This window comes from Bubalus bubalis, chromosome 1 (genome assembly GCF_019923935.1).
Source record: "Bubalus bubalis isolate 160015118507 breed Murrah chromosome 1, NDDB_SH_1, whole genome shotgun sequence".
Lineage (NCBI taxonomy): Eukaryota > Metazoa > Chordata > Mammalia > Artiodactyla > Bovidae > Bubalus > Bubalus bubalis.
This window is the reverse complement of record NC_059157.1, coordinates 142,137,838-142,157,371: the sequence shown is the minus strand read 5'-3', so window position 1 is coordinate 142,157,371 and position 19,534 is coordinate 142,137,838. Positions and strand designations below refer to the sequence as shown.

At 44.7% G+C, this 19,534-nt stretch overlaps 1 protein-coding gene across 1 annotated transcript; it reads left to right on the top strand.

Moving 5' to 3' along the window:
* Positions 1 to 3,896: 3,896 nt before the first annotated feature.
* CLDN11 (claudin 11) lies at positions 3,897 to 18,836 on the top strand. Its single transcript, XM_006055308.4, has 3 exons — positions 3,897 to 4,338; positions 8,308 to 8,472; positions 17,538 to 18,836. The coding sequence occupies exons 1-3, from the start codon at positions 4,110 to 4,112 to the stop codon at positions 17,768 to 17,770; spliced, it is 627 nt and encodes a 208-aa protein (XP_006055370.1). The 5' UTR covers positions 3,897 to 4,109; the 3' UTR covers positions 17,771 to 18,836.
* Positions 18,837 to 19,534: the final 698 nt, after the last annotated feature.

Genomic DNA, 19,534 nt, shown 5'->3' with positions numbered 1-19,534 from the left:
TTATGGTCTCTCTCTGCGTCTTGGCTCCCAGTTTTCTGTGATTGCAGGGCTGCCCAACTTCCTTTCCAAGGAACACACTCTCTTACTGACAGCTAATTCCTCCAAACAGGGTATTCTTTGCTGGCCTCCCTTGAGCAGCCTTCTCTCCCGATTGTTTAGACACAGATGCAATCTCAGGATTATATCTTCCATTAGTATAAAATGATAATAATAACCTAATTATTTAAGTTTTAGTCTTTATCAAAGGTAACTCATTTCCAGTTAACCCATATTGCCTGTGAATAATACTAACTGCTAAGTCGCTTCAGTCGTGTCTGACTCTGTGCAACCCCATAGACGGCGGCCCACCAGGCTCCCCCGTCCCTGGGATTCTCCAGGCAAGAACACTGGAGTGGGTTGCCATTTCCTTCTCCAATGCATGAAAGGGAAAAGTGAAAGTGAAGTTGCTCAGTCGTGTCCAACTCTTTGCAACCCCATGGACTGCAGCCTACCAGGCTCCTCCGTCCATGGGATTTTCCAGGCAAGAGTACTGGAGTGGGGTGCCATTGCCTTCTCCAGAATAATACTAACAGTAGCTGACATTTCTGAGAACCCATCTGTACTGGGCACTGTGCTTTGCACAATTGTTAAAGGTATCTCAGTCCACGCAATAACCCTGTGGGAACATCTGCTAGTCTTACTTTAAAAGATGAATCACATAGGCTAATGGACAGCCCAAGTGATAAAATCAGACTATGAACTCAAGAAATTCCATTCCAAGATCTTAACTTCACAACTTTTTTTACCAGTTAGTGCCTAAGTTCTGAAATCTGGCTTTGCAAAGCCTCTGTGTGTATGTGTATGTGTGTGTGTGTATGTGTGTGTGTGAGTGACCTGTGGGAAATCTGGGCATTGTTGAATTATGATTGGTTTAATTTTTATCACTAGAATGTCAAATGCTCATGCCAAATGCATGAGATCAGATTTCATAATTGCTTTTTCAATGAATGATGTTGCTAGGGTTTTATATTTTATATTGTACTTCATACAAAAGCTCTTTTTCATGTTATAAGAAAATACCTGAAAGCATCCAGGTCAATAAACCCTGGTGATGACAAGGCCCCAGACACAATGACTCTTTCCAAAAAAAAAGGGCATAGTCCTATAATATAGTAGTTTCCACAAATCAAACTATGAATTCAAGAACACATAAGAGTACCAAAGCAAGAGTTCTGAATTTTATGTAGATAAGAATTCTATATACAAGAGCATATGCAGCATATACAATAGCAGCCCAGGTTCCCTAAGGCCTTTCTTTGTATCAGTTCAGTTAGTTCAGTCGCTCAGTTGTGTCCGACTCTTTGTGACCCCCCCATGAATTGCAGCACGCCAGGCCTCCCTGTCCATCACCAACTCCCAGAGTTCACCCAGACTCACGTCCATCTAGTCAGTGATGCCATCCAGCCACCTCATCCTCTGTCGTCCCCTTCTCTTCTTGCCCCTAATCCCTCCCGGCATCAGAGTCTTTTCCAATGAGTCAACTCTTCGCATGAGGTGGCCAAAGTACTGGAGTTTCAGCTTTAGTATCATTCCTTCCAAAGAAATCCCAGGACTGATCTCCTTCAGAATGGACTGGTTGGATCTCCTTGCAGTCCAAGGGACTCTCAAGAGTCTTCTCCAACACCACAGTTCAAAAGCATCAATTCTTCGGCACTCAGCCTTCTTCACAGTCCAACTCTCACATCCATACATGACCACAGGAAAAACCATAGCCTTGACTAGACGAACCTTTTTTGGCAAAGTAATGTCTCTGCTTTTGAATATGCTATCTAGGTTGGACATGACTTTCCTTCCAAGGAGTAAGCGTCTTTTAATTTCATGGCTGCAGTCACCATCTGCGGTGATTTTGGAGCCCCCCAAAATAAATACTTTGTATCAGACATTGTTTAAAGCTTTAAACATGTAATCATTATGATTACATGATGATTAACTCACGTAATCATCAAGGAACCTATGAATTAGGCACTATCTTAATCCCCTTTTTATGAATGAGAAAACTGAGGCCCAGAGAAGTAAAGTAACTTGAATTCACAGCTAGTAAAGAGTGGAGACAGGATTCGAGACCGGGCAGCCTGACCTGCATTCGTAACCACCTTGCTCTCTTGGGTGATTGTCGCAGCTCTTGCACTTGACACTCTGGCATCTATTACAGAGGCTTTTCTGTCTGTGCACTTGATTTCTTTGGGGTCTCCTTGAGGCAAGTCTTCTCTAGGAAACACAGTGATTTACCCTGACACCCAGCAGAGATAGGGGGAAGCTTAGTACTTGTGACTTACGATCCATATCTTCGAGTGTTGAGTAGGAAGTTTTGTGTTTCTTGAAATCCTTTTCATCTTTAAATCTCATGATTGTTGATAGAGGTATACAAGAAGTCAAATGTTTGAAAGAGAGTTAAAACTGTTTAATGTAAATATAGCCCAAAGAGGACTTCTCTACATGATAGAAAAGTACATATAATAGGTCTTCCTCGAATGCACGGTGAGAAGGTGGCTTGATGATGTTGATGGTGGGTGATGAAGGCGACGGTGATGAAGGCAATGGTGATGATGTTAATGGTGGGTGATGAAGGCGACCGTGATGATGGTAGTGGTGATGAAGGTGATGGTGATGATGGTGGCGGTGGTGATGAAGGCGATGGTGATAATGATTATGATGATGATAGCTTATGCTTGCAGAGCACTCGCGCTAGGCTAGGTAGTAGTCTCAGTGGAGAACGGGTATTAATTTATTTACATTGAGAAGGCGCTGTCAGACTAGCTTTTAAGGTAACAAATGAGACACTTGAGTCCTGTAGGAATTTTCAGAAAGTGACAATTAGGACAGGTTCCCAGGAATGGTCAGTGAGGAGGGTTGAGATGGGAGGGTGGAATCTATCCCTTCCTTGCTACTGTACTTGGGCAACTTAACCTCTCTCATGCTGTCTCTTCATGAGTACCATGTATAAACAATTGTTCCTAGGACAAATGACAAATTGTTCCTACGTTTAAACAAAGGTAGCAACCATTTAAATGAGATAAATACATTAGCGTAAGCACATGCATCAGGCTTCCCTGGTGGCTCAGATGGTGAAGAATCCGCCTGCAATGCGGGAGACCTGGGTTTGATCCCTGGATTCCATCCCTGGGTTGGGAAGATCCCCTGGAAGAGGACATGGCAACCCACTTCAGTGTTCTTGCCTGGAGAATCCCCATGGACAAAGGAGCCAGGTGGGCTACAGTCCATGGAGGACTGAGCAACTAAGCACAGCACAAATACAAACACATAGTACGTGACACAGCTGCACAAATGTGAGTGGCTAGAGACAGCAACAATGGTGTTGTTGTCATGTCGACGGCCATGGCCACCTCTGATGATTTTTAACCAAGGGCAGAGGTTCATTTTCTTTCTGCCAGCAACTAGGATAATGCTGAATGCTTCGCGTCTGTTCTTTAGGGCAATTCTTAGCTCATCAGTTACCATCATGGGCCAAGGAGGAACTGTACTGGGCTCCCCCTGGAGTCCCACGGTCCCTGCTCTCAGCTGGGGAAAAGGAGTAGGGAGAAGCTCAGGAGGGATGGAGCGAAGCGGAGACCCAGGGATAGAGATGAGAGAGGGCAGCTAGAAGGGAAATAATTCTCAGCAAAATATAACTCGCGCCCTACGCGGGCCCTCTTGTCGCTCTCCATCACTGGGACGGGGTTCGAATTATTTTATTTCCAAACTTTGTTATTTCCAACACTAACCTTGCGAAGCCCGCCCGCGGCCCCCCCCTCCCCTCCACATCCCACTCCGGACCCCGCCCTGCAATTGGCCAGCGGACAGGGAGCCGTCGCGGATTGGAGCTCGCCGGCCTGGTCTGCGGGGTTTAAAGAGGGGGGCAGGGGCGCGCTGCCCAGCCGCTCTGCTGTCCCCGCCGTGTGCCCGTCGCGCAGCTGGGCTTGTAGCGTCTCCTGGCCTCCCGCCACCTGCAGCGTCCTGCATCGCGCCGTCGCCGGCCAGCGGCTCGAGAGCGCGGGAGAGGGGCAGGCGCCGTCCAGCCCAGGCGCGGGCACAGCTAGTAAGGGGCGAGGCGCGGGGACTCCAGGCTGGCCATGATGGTGGCTACATGCCTGCAGGTAGTGGGCTTCGTCACGAGCTTCGTGGGATGGATCGGCATCATTGTCACCACGTCTACCAACGACTGGGTGGTGACATGCGGCTACACCATCCCCACCTGCCGCAAGCTGGACGAGCTGGGCTCCAAGGGGCTGTGGGCCGACTGCGTTATGGCCACGGGGCTTTACCACTGCAAGCCCCTGGTGGACATCCTCATCCTGCCGGGTAAGAACCCTTCCCCATGCCCCTCAAGCGGCTTCTCCTGAATAAACCCTTTCCCTCTGGGCAGACGCGGGAGGGGGCATTGGGAGGCGTTCACAGAAATTTGGGCGCTTGAAGATTTGGGGGTCACCCTTTGACATCTTCAGTCCCATTTTGTTGAGGAGGAAATAGGCAGCCCTGAGATTAACTTCTCTCGGTCTCAGTTCTCAGTTTTCTTATCTGAAATTTGGGATGATAGTGGTGACCACTGGCGAGTCACCCTAAGAAGGTAATGAACTGGGACATAGACACATAGTTGGAACTCCGTGCATGTTAATTACCGCCGCCTCACCCGCAGCCTGCTCCCACCGTCCGTGATAGATCAGAAGTACTTCAACACCCCCCACCCCTCGCCACCTCCCTCAGGCGCCCTGCTTTCCCAGTAAGAATCTACCCACAGGGGCGAGGAGGAAAGAGAGAAACAAAAGCATTCCTGTGATCGGAACAGGCCCAGGCTGAGTTTCCCAGTCCTTGTGGGACGGCCGAGGTGTCCTGGCCAAGTTAAGGTCCTCCTAGCTGCGCCCGGAGGGTTCCCGCTGTCCCCGCGGCCTATCTCTTCCCCCCACCCTTTGCCCCTCGAATAGTAATAGTAATATTTGTCGGGCCTGCCGCGACTCCCCTTCGCGTCTCTGCACCCTGGGGTCGGACAGAGAGGCGGGTGCGCTGGAGGGCCGACCCACCCTCGGAAAAGGCGCACCGCCGCGGGCCGACCCCTCCTGTCCGGGAGCGTCTCACAGTGGGGAGGGGAGGGAAGATTGCCTAGTCTCCACCTTCCCCGACGCCATTCGAGTCCCATCCTTACTTGCTGCCCGGGTGAAAATTCTGGGCAAGTTTCAATTCAGATTTAAACCTCGAGCCAGTTGGGTGATTGACAAGGTCTCGGGCGCCCCTGTGGGTTTTCTGCTTGGAATCTTGGCTTATCCCTTGCCCTGGCGTAAGCACCACTGCCTTCTGTGCCGCTAGCCTTTGAGGATGGTGCGCCTCTAAAGGCCTTTCCTGGCTTCTTTAACAAGCGGAGTAACTGGGACCCCAGGCCGCCAGCCTGAGATCCTTTGGCTTTTGCCTTCCCTGGACGAGCCTTTCGCTCCCTCCCTCCTAGAGGCTCTGTGTGTGTGTGTGTCTGAAGTCGCTCAGTCGTGTCCGACTTTTCGCGACCCCATCGACCGTAGCCTCCCAGGCTCCTCTGTTTATGTGATTCTCCGGGCAAGAATACTGGCGTGGGTAGCCATTATTTTCTCAAGGGGATACACCCGGGTGGAACGCGGGTCTCCCGAGTCTCCTGCATTGCCGGCAGGTACTTTACAGTCTGGGCCACCAGGGAAGCCCCGCCCCCCTGCCCCACCTCCAGGCTCTGCCCTTCTTCAAGCCTCACCTCAGTGCTTCCTGTTTCCAGGTCTCTGTAGTCGGAATCTATTCCTTCCTCCTTGTTGCCGTGGTATTTGACTCTTATTCCCGTTAGTGCACATTTAGGGCTTTTTTTGCTCATTGTTTGTGAGTCAGGTTCTACTTTGTTGTTCAGTCGCTAAGCTGTGTCTGACTCTTTGCGACCCCATGGACTGCAGCACGCCTGGCTTCCCTGTCCTTCACCATCTCCCAGAGTTTGCTCAGACTCACGTCTGTTGAGTTGATGATGCCATCCAACCATTTCATCCTCTGTCACTCCCTTCTCCTGCGCTTAATCTTTTCCCGGCATCAGGTTCTCCTACCAAATTTTAAATTCCTCAGAGATATAGATAGCATCCTGCCCTTTCTGCATCTTCCCCTGCTCTGCCCTCCATTTTGGACTTTTAGAATGACAGGGGTCAGAGACCCAGATGTGGCTATGCCTTCAGTTAAAGCTGCTGTTGGTAGATCTGGGTCAGACTCTGGGATCCAGCGCTCATAACCTGGGTGATTGGGGACAAGTTACTAACCTCTATGAACCCCAGCTGCCTTCTTCTTTCTATCTTTCAGAATTGTTTGGGGGATTAAATGAGATGAGAGATGCAAAAGCCTTCTTAGATGTAGTAAAGGCTTCATAAATGGTGGTTTTATTATTTTTTTAAATTAAAAGCTGGGCATGGTATTTGTTAGAATCTGAGTGAAGCAAATAATTACCCTCTGCTTCCTTTTCCTGAAATTAAGTTTGCTGAGCATTTGGTGACAAATGGTTTGTTTGCAGAGAACACAGACCATCCCACAGATGGGGTACGTTTCAGGGAGGGACTCATTCTTCCTGGGGTCCCCTCTCTCACACTCTAGGTGGGGACAGGGACTGATCTCAGTCTCCTTCTTTAGATTCTAAATGTGGCCTTGGCACCTAGCTTGTGGATCGCCTGAGCCATAAACTTTGGAATCTGGGTGGCTGACTGACTCTTATTTGCCAGCCCTGGTTCTCAGCCACAGGGGCACGGCCCTGCGGTCAGAGGCCTTACCTCAGACCACCTGTAGCTGCTTTCTGGGGGTCTTCAAGTCAACAGATACTTGATTGATTATCCTTAATTCAGAAGAAACTGAGGTGAGTAATGGTTGAGAGTACCCTTGTGGACTCTTACTGTTTAGTCACTCAGTTGTGTCCAGCTCTTTGCTACCCCATGGACTACAGCAGGCCAGGCTTCCCTGTCCTTCACCACCTCCCAGAGTTGTTCAAATTCATGTCAGTGACGTCAGTCAGTGTGGACTCTGAGTTCTGGCAAGCTACATCTTGCTAAGAGGCAATCTTGCAGTTGGGTCTTGGTGCACAGGTAGGCTGGTTTGGTGTCAGGGTCCTGGCACATGAGGCAGAAGTTGGTGCTTGTTTCTGGTTTTGCCATTAACTCTTCCTCCCCCAGGCCACTGGCTCTACTTTCCACTGAGTAAAGAGGAGGAGTACATATGTACCATTCCCCTCCTTTTTTGGAAAGAAGGAGTGTTTTAGTGAGAAACGGTACATTTAAGTCTGTCATATTCTCCCAGCATCTTCTCATATTTATTTTACATAAACATTGAACACATTCTAATCTGTTTCTTAATAAAGCAGTTACCTGGCATTTTACTGGAGAGTATAAAGTACAGGTCGTTTTGCTCCACTGTTAATATTCAACTTGTTAACTCCATCGTTCATAACTGTATGTTTGCATTATCTGCTGTGACCACTGTGTTAACCCACGAAGGCCAAGGCAGGTGTCTGTTCTCCAGGAATCCTTGGGGGGTCGGAGAGATTCCTTTATAGATAATGGACCATTGTGGAAGTACGTCCAGGGCACTGTGGGGGAGCCTGACCATTTTTGGGGGGGCAGGATTCATGAGCATAGGAGTTTCTCAGGCGATAATCAAGAAAATGACCCTGAGCCTTAGCTTAGTCTAGTTAGAGCCACACACTATACACAATGAGAATTAAAAACACATGGTTAAGGGACAAAATCACCTAGTACACCTGGGGATAAAAGTACTGCCTTGACACAATAGTATTAGCAATTCCAGTAATAATAGCTGACCCCTTTTGGAGAACTTAGATTGTGCTAGGCACTGTTTGAGCACTGCATGAATTTACAAATTGAATCTTAGTTAGATTCCATTGGCAAGACGTAGGTACTATTATTATTTTTACTCTGTAGATGAGGAAAGTGACAAGGCACTTGGCCAAGGTCACCCAGGTAGAGCACATCAACAGCAGAAGACTTCTTGGAAGATTTAGATTTTAATCTGGATCTTTTACAAGGTGATGTAATAGGGTAATTGAACTCTTGGCCCCTTCATCTTGGAAGCTTTGGTGAATGGTCTAAAGCCAGGGATCCTTGTTCAGTCTCTCCTGCCCCCAGCCTCTGTCACTGCGTTTGGATACCTCTGAACATATTTTAAGTCCTGCAGTGGGACAAAGGGAAGGCAGGCAGATGGTGCTAAATTCTGTGAGGCAGGATTCAGGATCCAAGGGGACCTGTGGCCTAAACCCGCTGTCTGCGCTCTTGTTTCCAGGCTACGTGCAGGCCTGCCGAGCCCTGATGATCGCTGCCTCCGTCCTGGGTCTGCCGGCTATTCTCCTGCTGCTCACAGTTCTCCCGTGCATCCGAATGGGCCACGAGCCTGGTGTGGCCAAGTACAGGCGGGCCCAGCTGGCTGGTGTCATGCTCATTCTTGTGGGTAAGACAGCTTTCTGTAGAGCACCCCCACTCTGAGCGGACCTGAAGAATCTCAGGTCTTGCTGCTCAAGAGATGTGGACAGGAAGACATGTGAATCCGCTGGGGAAAAGCCCCTCACCATGTGTATTCCTTTATGTTTCCTGGTGGTTGAGGCAGAGGGACAAATAATGTCTGTGGTAGTCACTGAACATAAAAATAAGAAAAAACAAACAAAAAGGATTTTGAGGGAATACATAAGAGAGAGACCAGAGGACAGAAGAGTTATAGGCTGGCCCTCCACTCAGGCTTCACCATGGAGTCTGTTTTTGGCAACACCTGTGCCCAGGTCCCACTGCGGGTCCATTGACTCAGAACTTCTGGACAGCTGACCAGGCAAAGATGTTTTTTGAAAGCTTCCCAGGTGGCTCTTAAGTGAAACCAAGATTGAGAATTTCACATATAAAGAAAGACTAGAGGAAAAGAAGGGCAAGAGAAAAGTAAGATGTCAAGGGTAGTTGATCACTAGGTGATGAATCACTCCATCTTTCATTCTGTACACATTTCATTGAGCACCTGCTGAGGGCCAGGCACCATGGTAGGCACTGGGCATATTGGCAAACAGAAGGCAGCCTCTGCCTTGAGTGTTCTTGGACATCTTGATAGAGCATGGGACATACTTACCTATAAAAAGTACACAGGCTGTGCATACCTAGAGCAAGGTATCTAATTCAGACTGGAGGAGTTTCCCAATGCAGAGGATCCCAGCAATGACTTTTGAGAGTTGGAGAGAAGATGGTCAGGTCATGGGTTGGAGAGAGGGACAGCCCAGACCAAGGGCATGACATGTGCTCGTTCAGTGTTCCTGATTACACCTGCACACTGGGGGCTTGGTTTACCAACCTAGGGAGGGTCCTTATAGCTCTGCTCTCATCAGTGATTTCATCTCTTGGTTTTTGTGAAGGCTATATCCACCATTCTAAATCTTAATAGAACATAGGCATTTTAAGAATGGCAGATCTTGTTGCAAAATGCAAAATATCAGTGAAGAGACATTGGTCTGGCTCTGAGTTAGATATAAATTAAGTTCCCCAGGGACAGGAAATTTCCATCCCCAAACTGGTATCAGACTGGGTGTCTGAGGGGGCAAGATATGGAGTCAGGGTTCTGTGTGGGTCAGTGCCATTTAATGATGGTCACCCACAGTGTCACCAGTGAGGGGAGGGGGACATAAGACATAGGGGTGCCATTTCCCTTGATTGTAAAGGTGTTTAGAGACTTGTGAAGCTATGGAGAATTCAGAGGAGGGGCTTGCCTGTGTATGTGTGAATAGGAGTAAAAAGACCAGAAAAATCTCTATAATTTTGGGAGAAGAATCTGGGCATGGACCTTTTGGTTCCAGCCACAAAGAACTTCTGCGGGGGTGCCATGAGGAACACATGGTGGGTCAGCATCATGTGTTTCATCCAACTCACAGGGTCCTTCCCTGCGAGGCTTTTCGGTGGTCGGATCTCTGTATCTGAACTCCCTTTCTAGTAAGTAGACCAAAGTTCTGCAAGTAAGCTGTTTTGCAGAATCCAGGTGAAACCCTTCTCATCCTAGACGTTTGCGGTTGTTTGTAACTTTCCTCAAAGTGTTACAGAAGCCCCAGAAGGCTCTCTCTTTGACTCTGAGGATGCCAAAGCCAAAGAATGGGTCTACTGTGTTGAGTGTTCATCTTTAGAACCCCTGGTCGTCTGTATGAGAGTCACATTAAAAGAGAATACATGAAAATATCCCGAACCCAAATCTTGTAGGAAATAAAGACATAAAAGCAACGTCATACAGACAAATTGGTATTTAAAACTCTCCTGAAAACCACTGAATTACCTAGTTGAAGATAATGGCTATTAAAAAAATAGCAACCTGTTGTCTGAAACTTCCTAGTCAAATTATATACAGTTTATCTTTTTCAAGTGGGCTGGTGGATATAGACAGAATCTTAGGAGAGTGAGGTGGGTGGGCAGGTAGGGGTGGGAGCTCGTCAGTCCCTGTTTGCAGCCTGGAGGGAGCCGATGGAGGGGCACTGAGTGGTTGGACACCCCACCCCACAGGGAGGCTGCCCCTTCTGACCCATCACTGCTATGATGTGCAAGGGCACTGCTCCTTGCATCTCCAGTGGTGCCTGCATCCTCTTCGATTGCTCCTGTCTGGATTTACTTCTCAGTGGGTCGCCCCTTGCCTTTGGGTTGGATGTTGTTTGGACTGGAACTAGCTCGCTCATCCTGGAAATGTAAAGCTCATTGTCTCAAGTGTGACACCTGCTGGCCTCCTCTGTCTTCTCTGCTGGGAGCCCGAGAGCCCTGTTTCCCCGGCTGGCAGTGGGTGGGAGGAGCAGGGGAGAGTGAAGGCTCCCTTTGTGTGGCTGGGAAGGGCTTCTGGTGCTCTTGCAGAAGCCGGCACTGGGCTCCTGCTGGGTCCTCGGAGTCACTGACAGTGGTCCAAGTGAGGTGTGGGCCCTGACCAAGCACACTGGGGTGAGGGGACCTGGGAACCAGAACATAGTCGAAGCTAATCTTGGGATGAAGACTGTAAGCACCATTAATTAAAATCCATCCTTCCTGACTCTGGAAACCTTTATTTTTCTGAAAGCTTAAAAAATTATGTCTCTGATACAACAGCTTATCTTCTCAGGAGTCTGAGTTCAGTGTTGTGAGGATTTGGTTCCTGCTTTGAGGGAAGGAATGGGAACCTGATGCTGCTGACTTCTTAAGCCAGATGAGTAGTTCAAGGAGCATCAGGCTCCTCAGATCCAGGATGTTTATCATTCTAATCTGTGGCTTTTCAAGATGCCCTGCTGAAGTAGGTGATACCTATGCCTTGAGATGCTTCATTTTATTGTGTGGAGTCAGATCAACTGTACTAAATCTCAGACCTGCCGCTTTCTAGCTCTGTGAACGGGGGCAGTTAAAGTCACTTAAAGTCTTTGAGACTTTATATAAATTGGGGACAATACTGCCTACTTCTGAGGTTGGTAAGAATAGTGAAATGAGATATCCAAGTTATTTAGCATCGTGTCTGGCTAAGTGGTCAACAAATGGTTGCTATTTTGTAGCTGTTGTTGGTTAGAGGAAATAGGTAACCTACAAAGGAGCTGCCTAGAAGGCAACTGGGTATTCCTTCCATCACGTCTAATTTCTGCAGGGTCATGTCCACACGTGGAACTGGTAAGGAGAGATAACACCAGGTCACATCCTGGTCTAATGGAAATACTGCCTTTGCTTGCTTTGTGGAAACCAGAATGTGGGGATTAATGGTTTGAGTTTTTGGCTTATTCCATTATAAAAAGTCACAGGAAGCTATACAACTGAAAATGCTCAAGCTTAGTTCTGATTCAGACTAATCTGCAACTTGCTATAAGTTAGAAAGTACTTGATTTGGGTGTTTCTTGGGGAGACAGGGTAGGGAATGGAAGGAAAGGAAAGTGGAATTCCTAAGTGGAATTCTTTGTCTTCTCTCCTCCTTTTAAAAGATATGGCCCCAGGAATCCTATTTGTATTGAAAAAAAGTTTTTAACTTGGAACTTTGGGATTAAAAAATTTTTTTACTAATAACCATGAAGCTTTTTTTTTTTAAAGGGTGTAGGAAAAAAAAGAGTGATTTGTGGAATAGAAATAAAGGGGAAAGTGTTGAAAACAGGCTAGGAAAATAATGTACTCAAATATTCCGTTGACTTGATGATGTTGTAAATATTTGATATTCGTAAAAGTCGTTGTGACGTCCCACAACTGATTTCTTTAATCAAAACTTAGAGAATGGCAAGTGAAGAAAGTAGAACCCAAATTTTTCTGGTTTCAAATTATAAAGAAACAACAAAGTACACATGACTTCAACCAACAGCTCCTTAGAAATCTCATTACTTGTCGCCTTGAGTTAACTGGCTTCTTTGTGACAAGCTGATGTGAATAGCCAGTTAGATCATATGATATAATAGTATCAATTGTAGAAGGCTGTGTTCAATGCCTCCTAAAATGTTACTTGGAGGGGGATGTTTAAACAGTTTTTATTGTGAAAAATTTCACACATACACAAAAGTAGACTAGTATCCGGAGAAGGCAATGGCACCCCACTCCAGTACTCTTGCCTGGAAAATCCCATGGATGGAGGAGCCTGGTGGGCTGCACTCCATGGGGTCGCTAGGAATCAGACACGACTGAGCGACTTCACTTTCACTTTTCACTTTCAAGCACTGGAGAAGGAAATGGCAACCCACTCCAGTATTCTTGCCTGGAGAATCCCAGGGACGGGGGAGCCTGGTGGGCTGCTGTCTATGGGGTCGCACAGAGTTGGACACGACTGAAGTGATTTAGCAGCAAAAAGATGAAAAACTACACTTAACATTTCATTGCTCTAAAACTGCTTTCCCAAATATTTTCTGTGTTTGGCTACATCAAGATCATTGATAACTTTTAATAAGGCTGTTTTTTATTAATGAAAGAAATGAGTATATTAAATGATTTGAAATTTATCAAAAGAGACAAACTATTTTCTTTTATGAAGAGCAAGGAATTTTGCTTGTGAGAGGACTGAGTCCAGATGAATCTCTATCTACAAAGTGAAGCTTTGTTCTCCCCTTGTCCTTCTTTTGATTTTTAAGATGATGATATCTCTGATTTTCCCTTTCTACTCCCCCTCAAGTGGCAGAATTTTTTCCTCTTGTGCAGTTAGCTATTACATCTTCTGAAGGTAGAAGGGGAGAAACAGAAAAATGTGAGTGTTAAAATTCTCCTGTCTTATTTTTAGAGACTTAAATTCTGATGACATAAAAAGAAATGACAATTCCCTTCCATGTTCTTTACTTTATAGGTAATTGTGGGTTTTTAAGAAAAACATTGTATTTTCCTCAAATATGGAGGGAATCATTACAAGGTCGCATGCACGTGTGTGTGTGTATGTGTCTGCAAGTAGAAATAAGTCTTAGCAGGCCTTCTATGTCTTTAAGAAAGCCAAAAATTACTGCCAGTTCTATTAACACTTCACATCTTTTAGTTGAGTATGATATGACTTGCATTTTTAACTTTACGATTAAAACATATTCTTCTTTCCCTTCAAGCCATGCTCAAATTGAGTAAACTCTCCCTTTTTTAGTTTTTTTTTTAAATTTTATTTTATTTTTAAACTTTACAAAATTGTATTAGTTTTGCCAAATATCAAAATGAATCCGCCACAGGTATACATGTGTTCCCCATCCTGAACCCTCCTCCTTCCTCCCTCCCCATACCATCCCTCTGGGTCGTCCCAGTGCACTAGCCCCAAGCATCCAGAATCCTGCATCGAACCTGGACTGGCAACTCGTTTCATACATGATATTTTACATGTTTCAATGCCATTCTCCCAAATCTTCCCACCCTCTCCCTCTCCCACAGAGTCCATAAGACTGTTTTAAGCGTTCTTCATTGTGAGTTCAACTGCAGGTCACTCTTCCCAGTGAACCTCTCATTCCCTTCATGTTGTGTGGTGGTCTGTCATCTTCTAGCGGTTTTTGATGTGGTTGGTCTCTGAGAGCCACAGGAATTCCACCCAGAGTTCAGTTATCAATGAGGAAATAAAGGGTCTGCTGGAGCTCATTTGCCTTGTTTTGCATGGATTGTAAAAGAAGGAAATCTCTAATAAGGTAAATCATGCGTTTGTAGCTTTGAGTGTGTTAAAGTTACATTAAAGTTTAATAATTTTAGAAGTCAATTTTGGTGTGAATGAAGTGGAGAATAGACTAGAAATGGGTCTACCTCTCATCTATCCATTTGTCCGTCCGTCCACCCACTCACTCATCCAGTCCTGTAAGTCCATATTTAAATCTTTAGACATTTTTCTGATTTTTCCCTTTCCTAGTGAAGTCTATAGGAATAAAGTCTAACAAAATCTAACACTCAAAATCAAGACTGATGGTTACTTTTGGTATGTTGAGCCTGATTATTTCCCTATATGAAAATAACCTAGTTTTATTACTTTGCTTAGTAAAAGAGGAAGAATTCAGTGAAATTAGAGGCAATATTTAAATCTCACTCTGTAAAATCTAAACCAAACCTGGAAGTTAAGTGAGATTAAAATAAATGTGAAGAATGCCCGTGTGTGTATGTGTGTGTGTGTGTATGTGTGATGTGTGTAAATAATTGGAAAATATAAAACTTTACTTGAACCATAACCTGTTTTGAATCCAGTTAATTGTTTATAGGAAAGATCAATTGGATTGAGCCACATAAACTGGGAATCAAATCTGTTTTTTTTTTCCTATGGAATTCAGCTTTTCCCTCTAATCAAGCATGGGTGTTTGGAAGCCCTTGCTAGACTGCTGTTTTTGCCCATCTCAGAACAAATGCCCCCTTTTGGTATTTAAGTGTGTGTAGCTGGATTGTATTTTTGATGTGGAGAATCTAGAGCAATTCCTTCTGGCTCAGACACTCTAGATTATAACGATGACAATAGCCAAGCAGTTCTCCAAGAGTGCCAGATTTGGATTCTGTGGCCAGAGAAAGAGAAAAAAATGCATCATAGATCTTTAAAGCCCTGTGCTGGAAAGGGAAGGTTTGGTCAATCAGATCAGCTGGTCTATTTGAATATACTCTATTCACGGAAGGAAAATACATGTTCTCAATCTCATATAAAAATATTACAGTGGCTGGCATGATGGGGCTTTGCTCTTTAAGTAAAGTGAAGTTATTAACATATGGATAGATTTTAGCATCTTAGATAATCTATATAAACTCCTTAAATATGTGAGCAGTTCACAACTAATGGAGTGAATTTAGGCTGTTAGAAAGCCAGTTGGAGCAATTCAGAGCCTCCAAATTCACTTCTTTACTCTGACTTCCACTTAGGATCTATACATTTTTAGGACATGAATCACGTCTATTTATGTATATCTATACACACCTTGTGGGGATGGGCTTAGTGTGTTGTCAACAAAACCTTATTGTACAAGCTACACAAGTGCAATGAAATAGTCTAAGAGGTCTTTCAAATGGGTAAGACTTAAAAATCTTTTCTTTAGATCGAATGTACAAGGCTGTAAGATTTGAGTGCTATTAAAGAAAAATTACATTTTTTCTCTGTGGGCATAGAGGTCAGTTAGAAAATTACTCAGTATGAGCAGAAATCAGAAAAAGTGTGCTAAGCTGAAGTGACAAGAGTTCCCTGGGTAGCAAACAGTGCAACAACTGCCTTAAATTTATCAAAGTGTTTATGACTAACAATTAGAAACATTTTTATTTTGGTCTGTTAACTTTAATGTGACATCCCAACTTAAAGTTTAAAAAAATATATTTATTTTAATATTTGTTTTAAAAAATGTTTATTTATTTGGCTGCCTCAGGTCTTAGTTGCAGCAGGCAGGTGGGCTTCTCTCTAATTGTGCCAGGCAGGCCTTAGTTCCCCCGCAACATGTGAGATCTTAGTTCCCCAACAAGGGATGGAACTTGAGTTCTTTGCCTTGAGGGGTGGATTCTTAACCACTGGGCCACCAGGGAAGTCCCCCAACTCAAAGCTTTACCTAAAATTTCTGTCTACTTGTAGTCGTGAGAAATCAGATGATACCAAAGTAAGAATGAAGTTACTTTCTAGAGCTTTGTTGCTTAGTACATTAGCCGCTAGCTACGTGTTCACTTAAATTTAATGAAAACTCAGAATTTGGTTTTCAGTCTCACTAGCCTCATAAGATGGAGAAGGCAATGGCACCCCACTCCAGTACTCTTGCCTGGAAAATCCCATGGACGGAGGAGCCTGGTAGGTTGCAGTCCATGGGGTCGCTAGGAGTCGGACATGACTGAGCGACTTCACTTTCAGTTTTCACTTTCATGCACTGGAGAAGGAAATGGCAACCCACTCCAGTGTTCTTGCCTGGAGAATCCCAGGGACGGGGAGCCTGGTGGGCTGCCGTTTATGGGGTCACACAGAGTTGGACACGACTGAAGTGACTTAGCATAGCCTCATAAGAAATGTTCAATAGCCCATGTAGCTTGTTAGCTACCCTATTTGACAGTGCTCATGTAGAGGTTTAAAACCTTCTAAAAAATCTTTATAGGCTCCTGCCTGTCCTGTTTTGTTACTTTGCTTAGGAGGAGGGGAAAAGCTAACTGGTGAAGAGGCTATTTCTTATGATGATGAAATTTGTTGTGATGGGTCACAGTCCTTGAGTGGGTAATTTCTTTTACTCTGGGAACTGTTCATGTGTGTGTGTATGTAGAGGTTTCGTGACTGTGAGCAGCACAATACAAACTCAGACTCCTAGCTGATACTCCACTGATGTCTGGCAGTATTCTCTACAGCAAGAGAATTTGTATAGCTTCTTCAGGTCTTTGTACTGTGAATTGACCAAATAGAAAACAAGAGTGGACATTGAAGTGGCACCATCTTGTCTCTCATTTCTGAATGGCTCAGGTCATCCAGTCATTCACCTGGTATACATTGAGCACACACTCTGTACTCTGTGCTGAGCTAAACACTGACTTTACAAACATAAGACATGGGCCCTGCCTTCAAGGATCTTCAGAACTTGGCATGGGAAATAGAGTTGTAAAGAGATAATTACAATACATTTAAGTAAGTGTAAGAATAGAAATATAAGTATATAGAGTCAAGATATATAAATAAATACAGATGCATATTTTTTGGACTTAAATGATTTATTTCTAGGTTTTTACATTGGACTTTTTTTTTGTTTGTTTCTGGGGAAGATCCTCTGGAGAAGGGCATGGCAATCCACTCCAGTATTCTTACCTGGAGGACTCCATGGACAGGAGCCTGGCAGGCTACAGTCCACAGGGTCTCACAGAGTTGAACACGAATGAAGCAACTTAGCCTGAGCAGCCCTCTTTTGTCTCTGCCACCTGTTGAAAAAATAAGGACCTAGCAGTTTGGCACATGATTTCGATCTGTTTATTCAATAGATGTCAACCGTTAAGTTCAGATTGGAACCTAAAGGGAGCAGAGCTGGGTGTACTGAGTTTTGGAGTTGGTTGGAAGCCAGAGGGGTGCGTGTGTGGACTGAAGGGGAGCCTGGTCTTGTTGGTGTGTGATGGGGCTCCTCATTCACAGCTCTCTCCTTGTCTCCCCAGCTCTCTGCGCCATGGTCGCCACCATCTGGTTCCCCGTGTGCGCCCACCGTGAGACCACCATCGTGAGCTTTGGCTACTCCCTGTACGCGGGCTGGATTGGTGCCGTGCTGTGCCTCGTGGGGGGCTGTGTCATCGTCTGCTGCGCTGGAGATGCCCAGGCGTTCGGGGAAAATCGTTTCTACTACTCTTCAGGCTCCAGTTCCCCTACTCACGCCAAGAGTGCCCATGTATAAGAGAGCTGCCAGCCTGCCCACGGAGGTGCTGTAAATGCCGGGCCCACGGCCCTAGGTTCGCTTGCCACTGTGAGGGGCTGGGAAGCCCACTCCTCTGCCAGGCTCCAAAGCCAAAGTTCTAGAAGAGCATCCTGTCTGGCACTCTGTAGTCTTAACATCTCCTTCTCCTTCTGTTGCCTTAAAAGAAATGTTTAGCTCAGATAATGCCGCACATTTTTCCCCATGGTTTTGCCCACTACTAGCTCTTTTCTTGGGCGTTCTTTTGTCATACATATATATATGTATATATATATGTATATATACACACACACACACATATATATGAAGAAATTTTTCCTCTTTCTTTAAATTTCAAATACCTTGCAAACATTGCCATGTTGGGTGTGGGGAGAGAAAGAAAAGACACTTTCAAGCTGTTACAGATGACAATGGGAGCCTCATAGAGATGCCTCTCTGTTCCCTCTCTCCTCTCAGCTCCAAGGTCACTTAGTTATAACCAATAGAAAAAGATAGAATTGGGAATGCGGGGTGGGGTAGGGAAGGGCATTGTGGACCTTGCCCTCCATGGGGAAGTTTCCCTCTTGTAAGGTGAGGGCAAGGGGTGGGGATATTTTTTAGTTTGTGATATTACATTTATCTGTACATACTTTTTAAGGTTGCTCATTTTTATAACCACGGTTTTCCTGAAATTCTCAATGCATCAGTATGAAGGAAATGAACCAAACAGACCTTAATGTTACCGTAAATAACAGTACAAGTGAGTATAACTAACTGACATGCCACAAAACATTCTTGATTTCCAGGTTTGTAGGATATAGTTTTTAATCCTACACTTTCATATGCTTCAATTTAACATATTTTAAAAACTTTCTCCCTTTTCTATTTTCATTCTGTTAGCTGTCTTGAAGTGATACTGTTTAGCATAAATTGTACTGTTGAATTTGGCTTTACGGGTGCAAACACTGATGGTGTACCGGTATCCAAGACCCTAAACTCTCCAAACTTGATGGTGCATTTTGTTCTTTAAATGAAATCTGTGCAATAAAATAACAGACTGTCTGCAAAACTGGCCTGTAATATTCTGTTGTATCCAGAGGTATCATCCATCAATTTAAACTTTTTCATTGATCTCTACTAGTAATTTACAGGGAATCTGGTCAGGGATTCAAGAGTAAGTCTTTCTGCCTTATGCTGAAAATTTTAAAAAATATTTTATTCACTGTATCGTGATGGTTACATGTGGTCATAAGGGGAACCTAGATGCTCTCTAGGTCTCTTAAGGAGGGACATTATGGCTTCTTTAAGTCATATAAATAGGCAACCATCAGATACCAAGTGCCAAGTATCACACAAACTCCTTTATCTATTCTAGGCATAGTAAAGGAATTGGCTCAGTATAAGGGGAACTATAAAACAATCTCATTTTTATTGGATCTTCAGGTAATAATATCTAAGTGCATTTTGTTTGAACATATATATGTAGATGTTTAGAAATTTTGAACAAAATTGGATATAGCAAATTGATTTTTGTTTGTTTTCTATTCCAGAAAGTCTGTCAAGTTATGAGTCTGCTGTTAGAAAAAACAGATTGTAATCTACTTTGGTAGTATTTTTCCAAAAATACTAATTTCATTAGTTGATAGCATAATGGTTGGCAAACATTTCCTTTTTGGAAATATCCACTTGGACTAATCATTTTTATAGAGATTTGTGTACATTAGGAGATTATAACCTAGTGGAAAGTATTTCCAAATTAACTTGTGG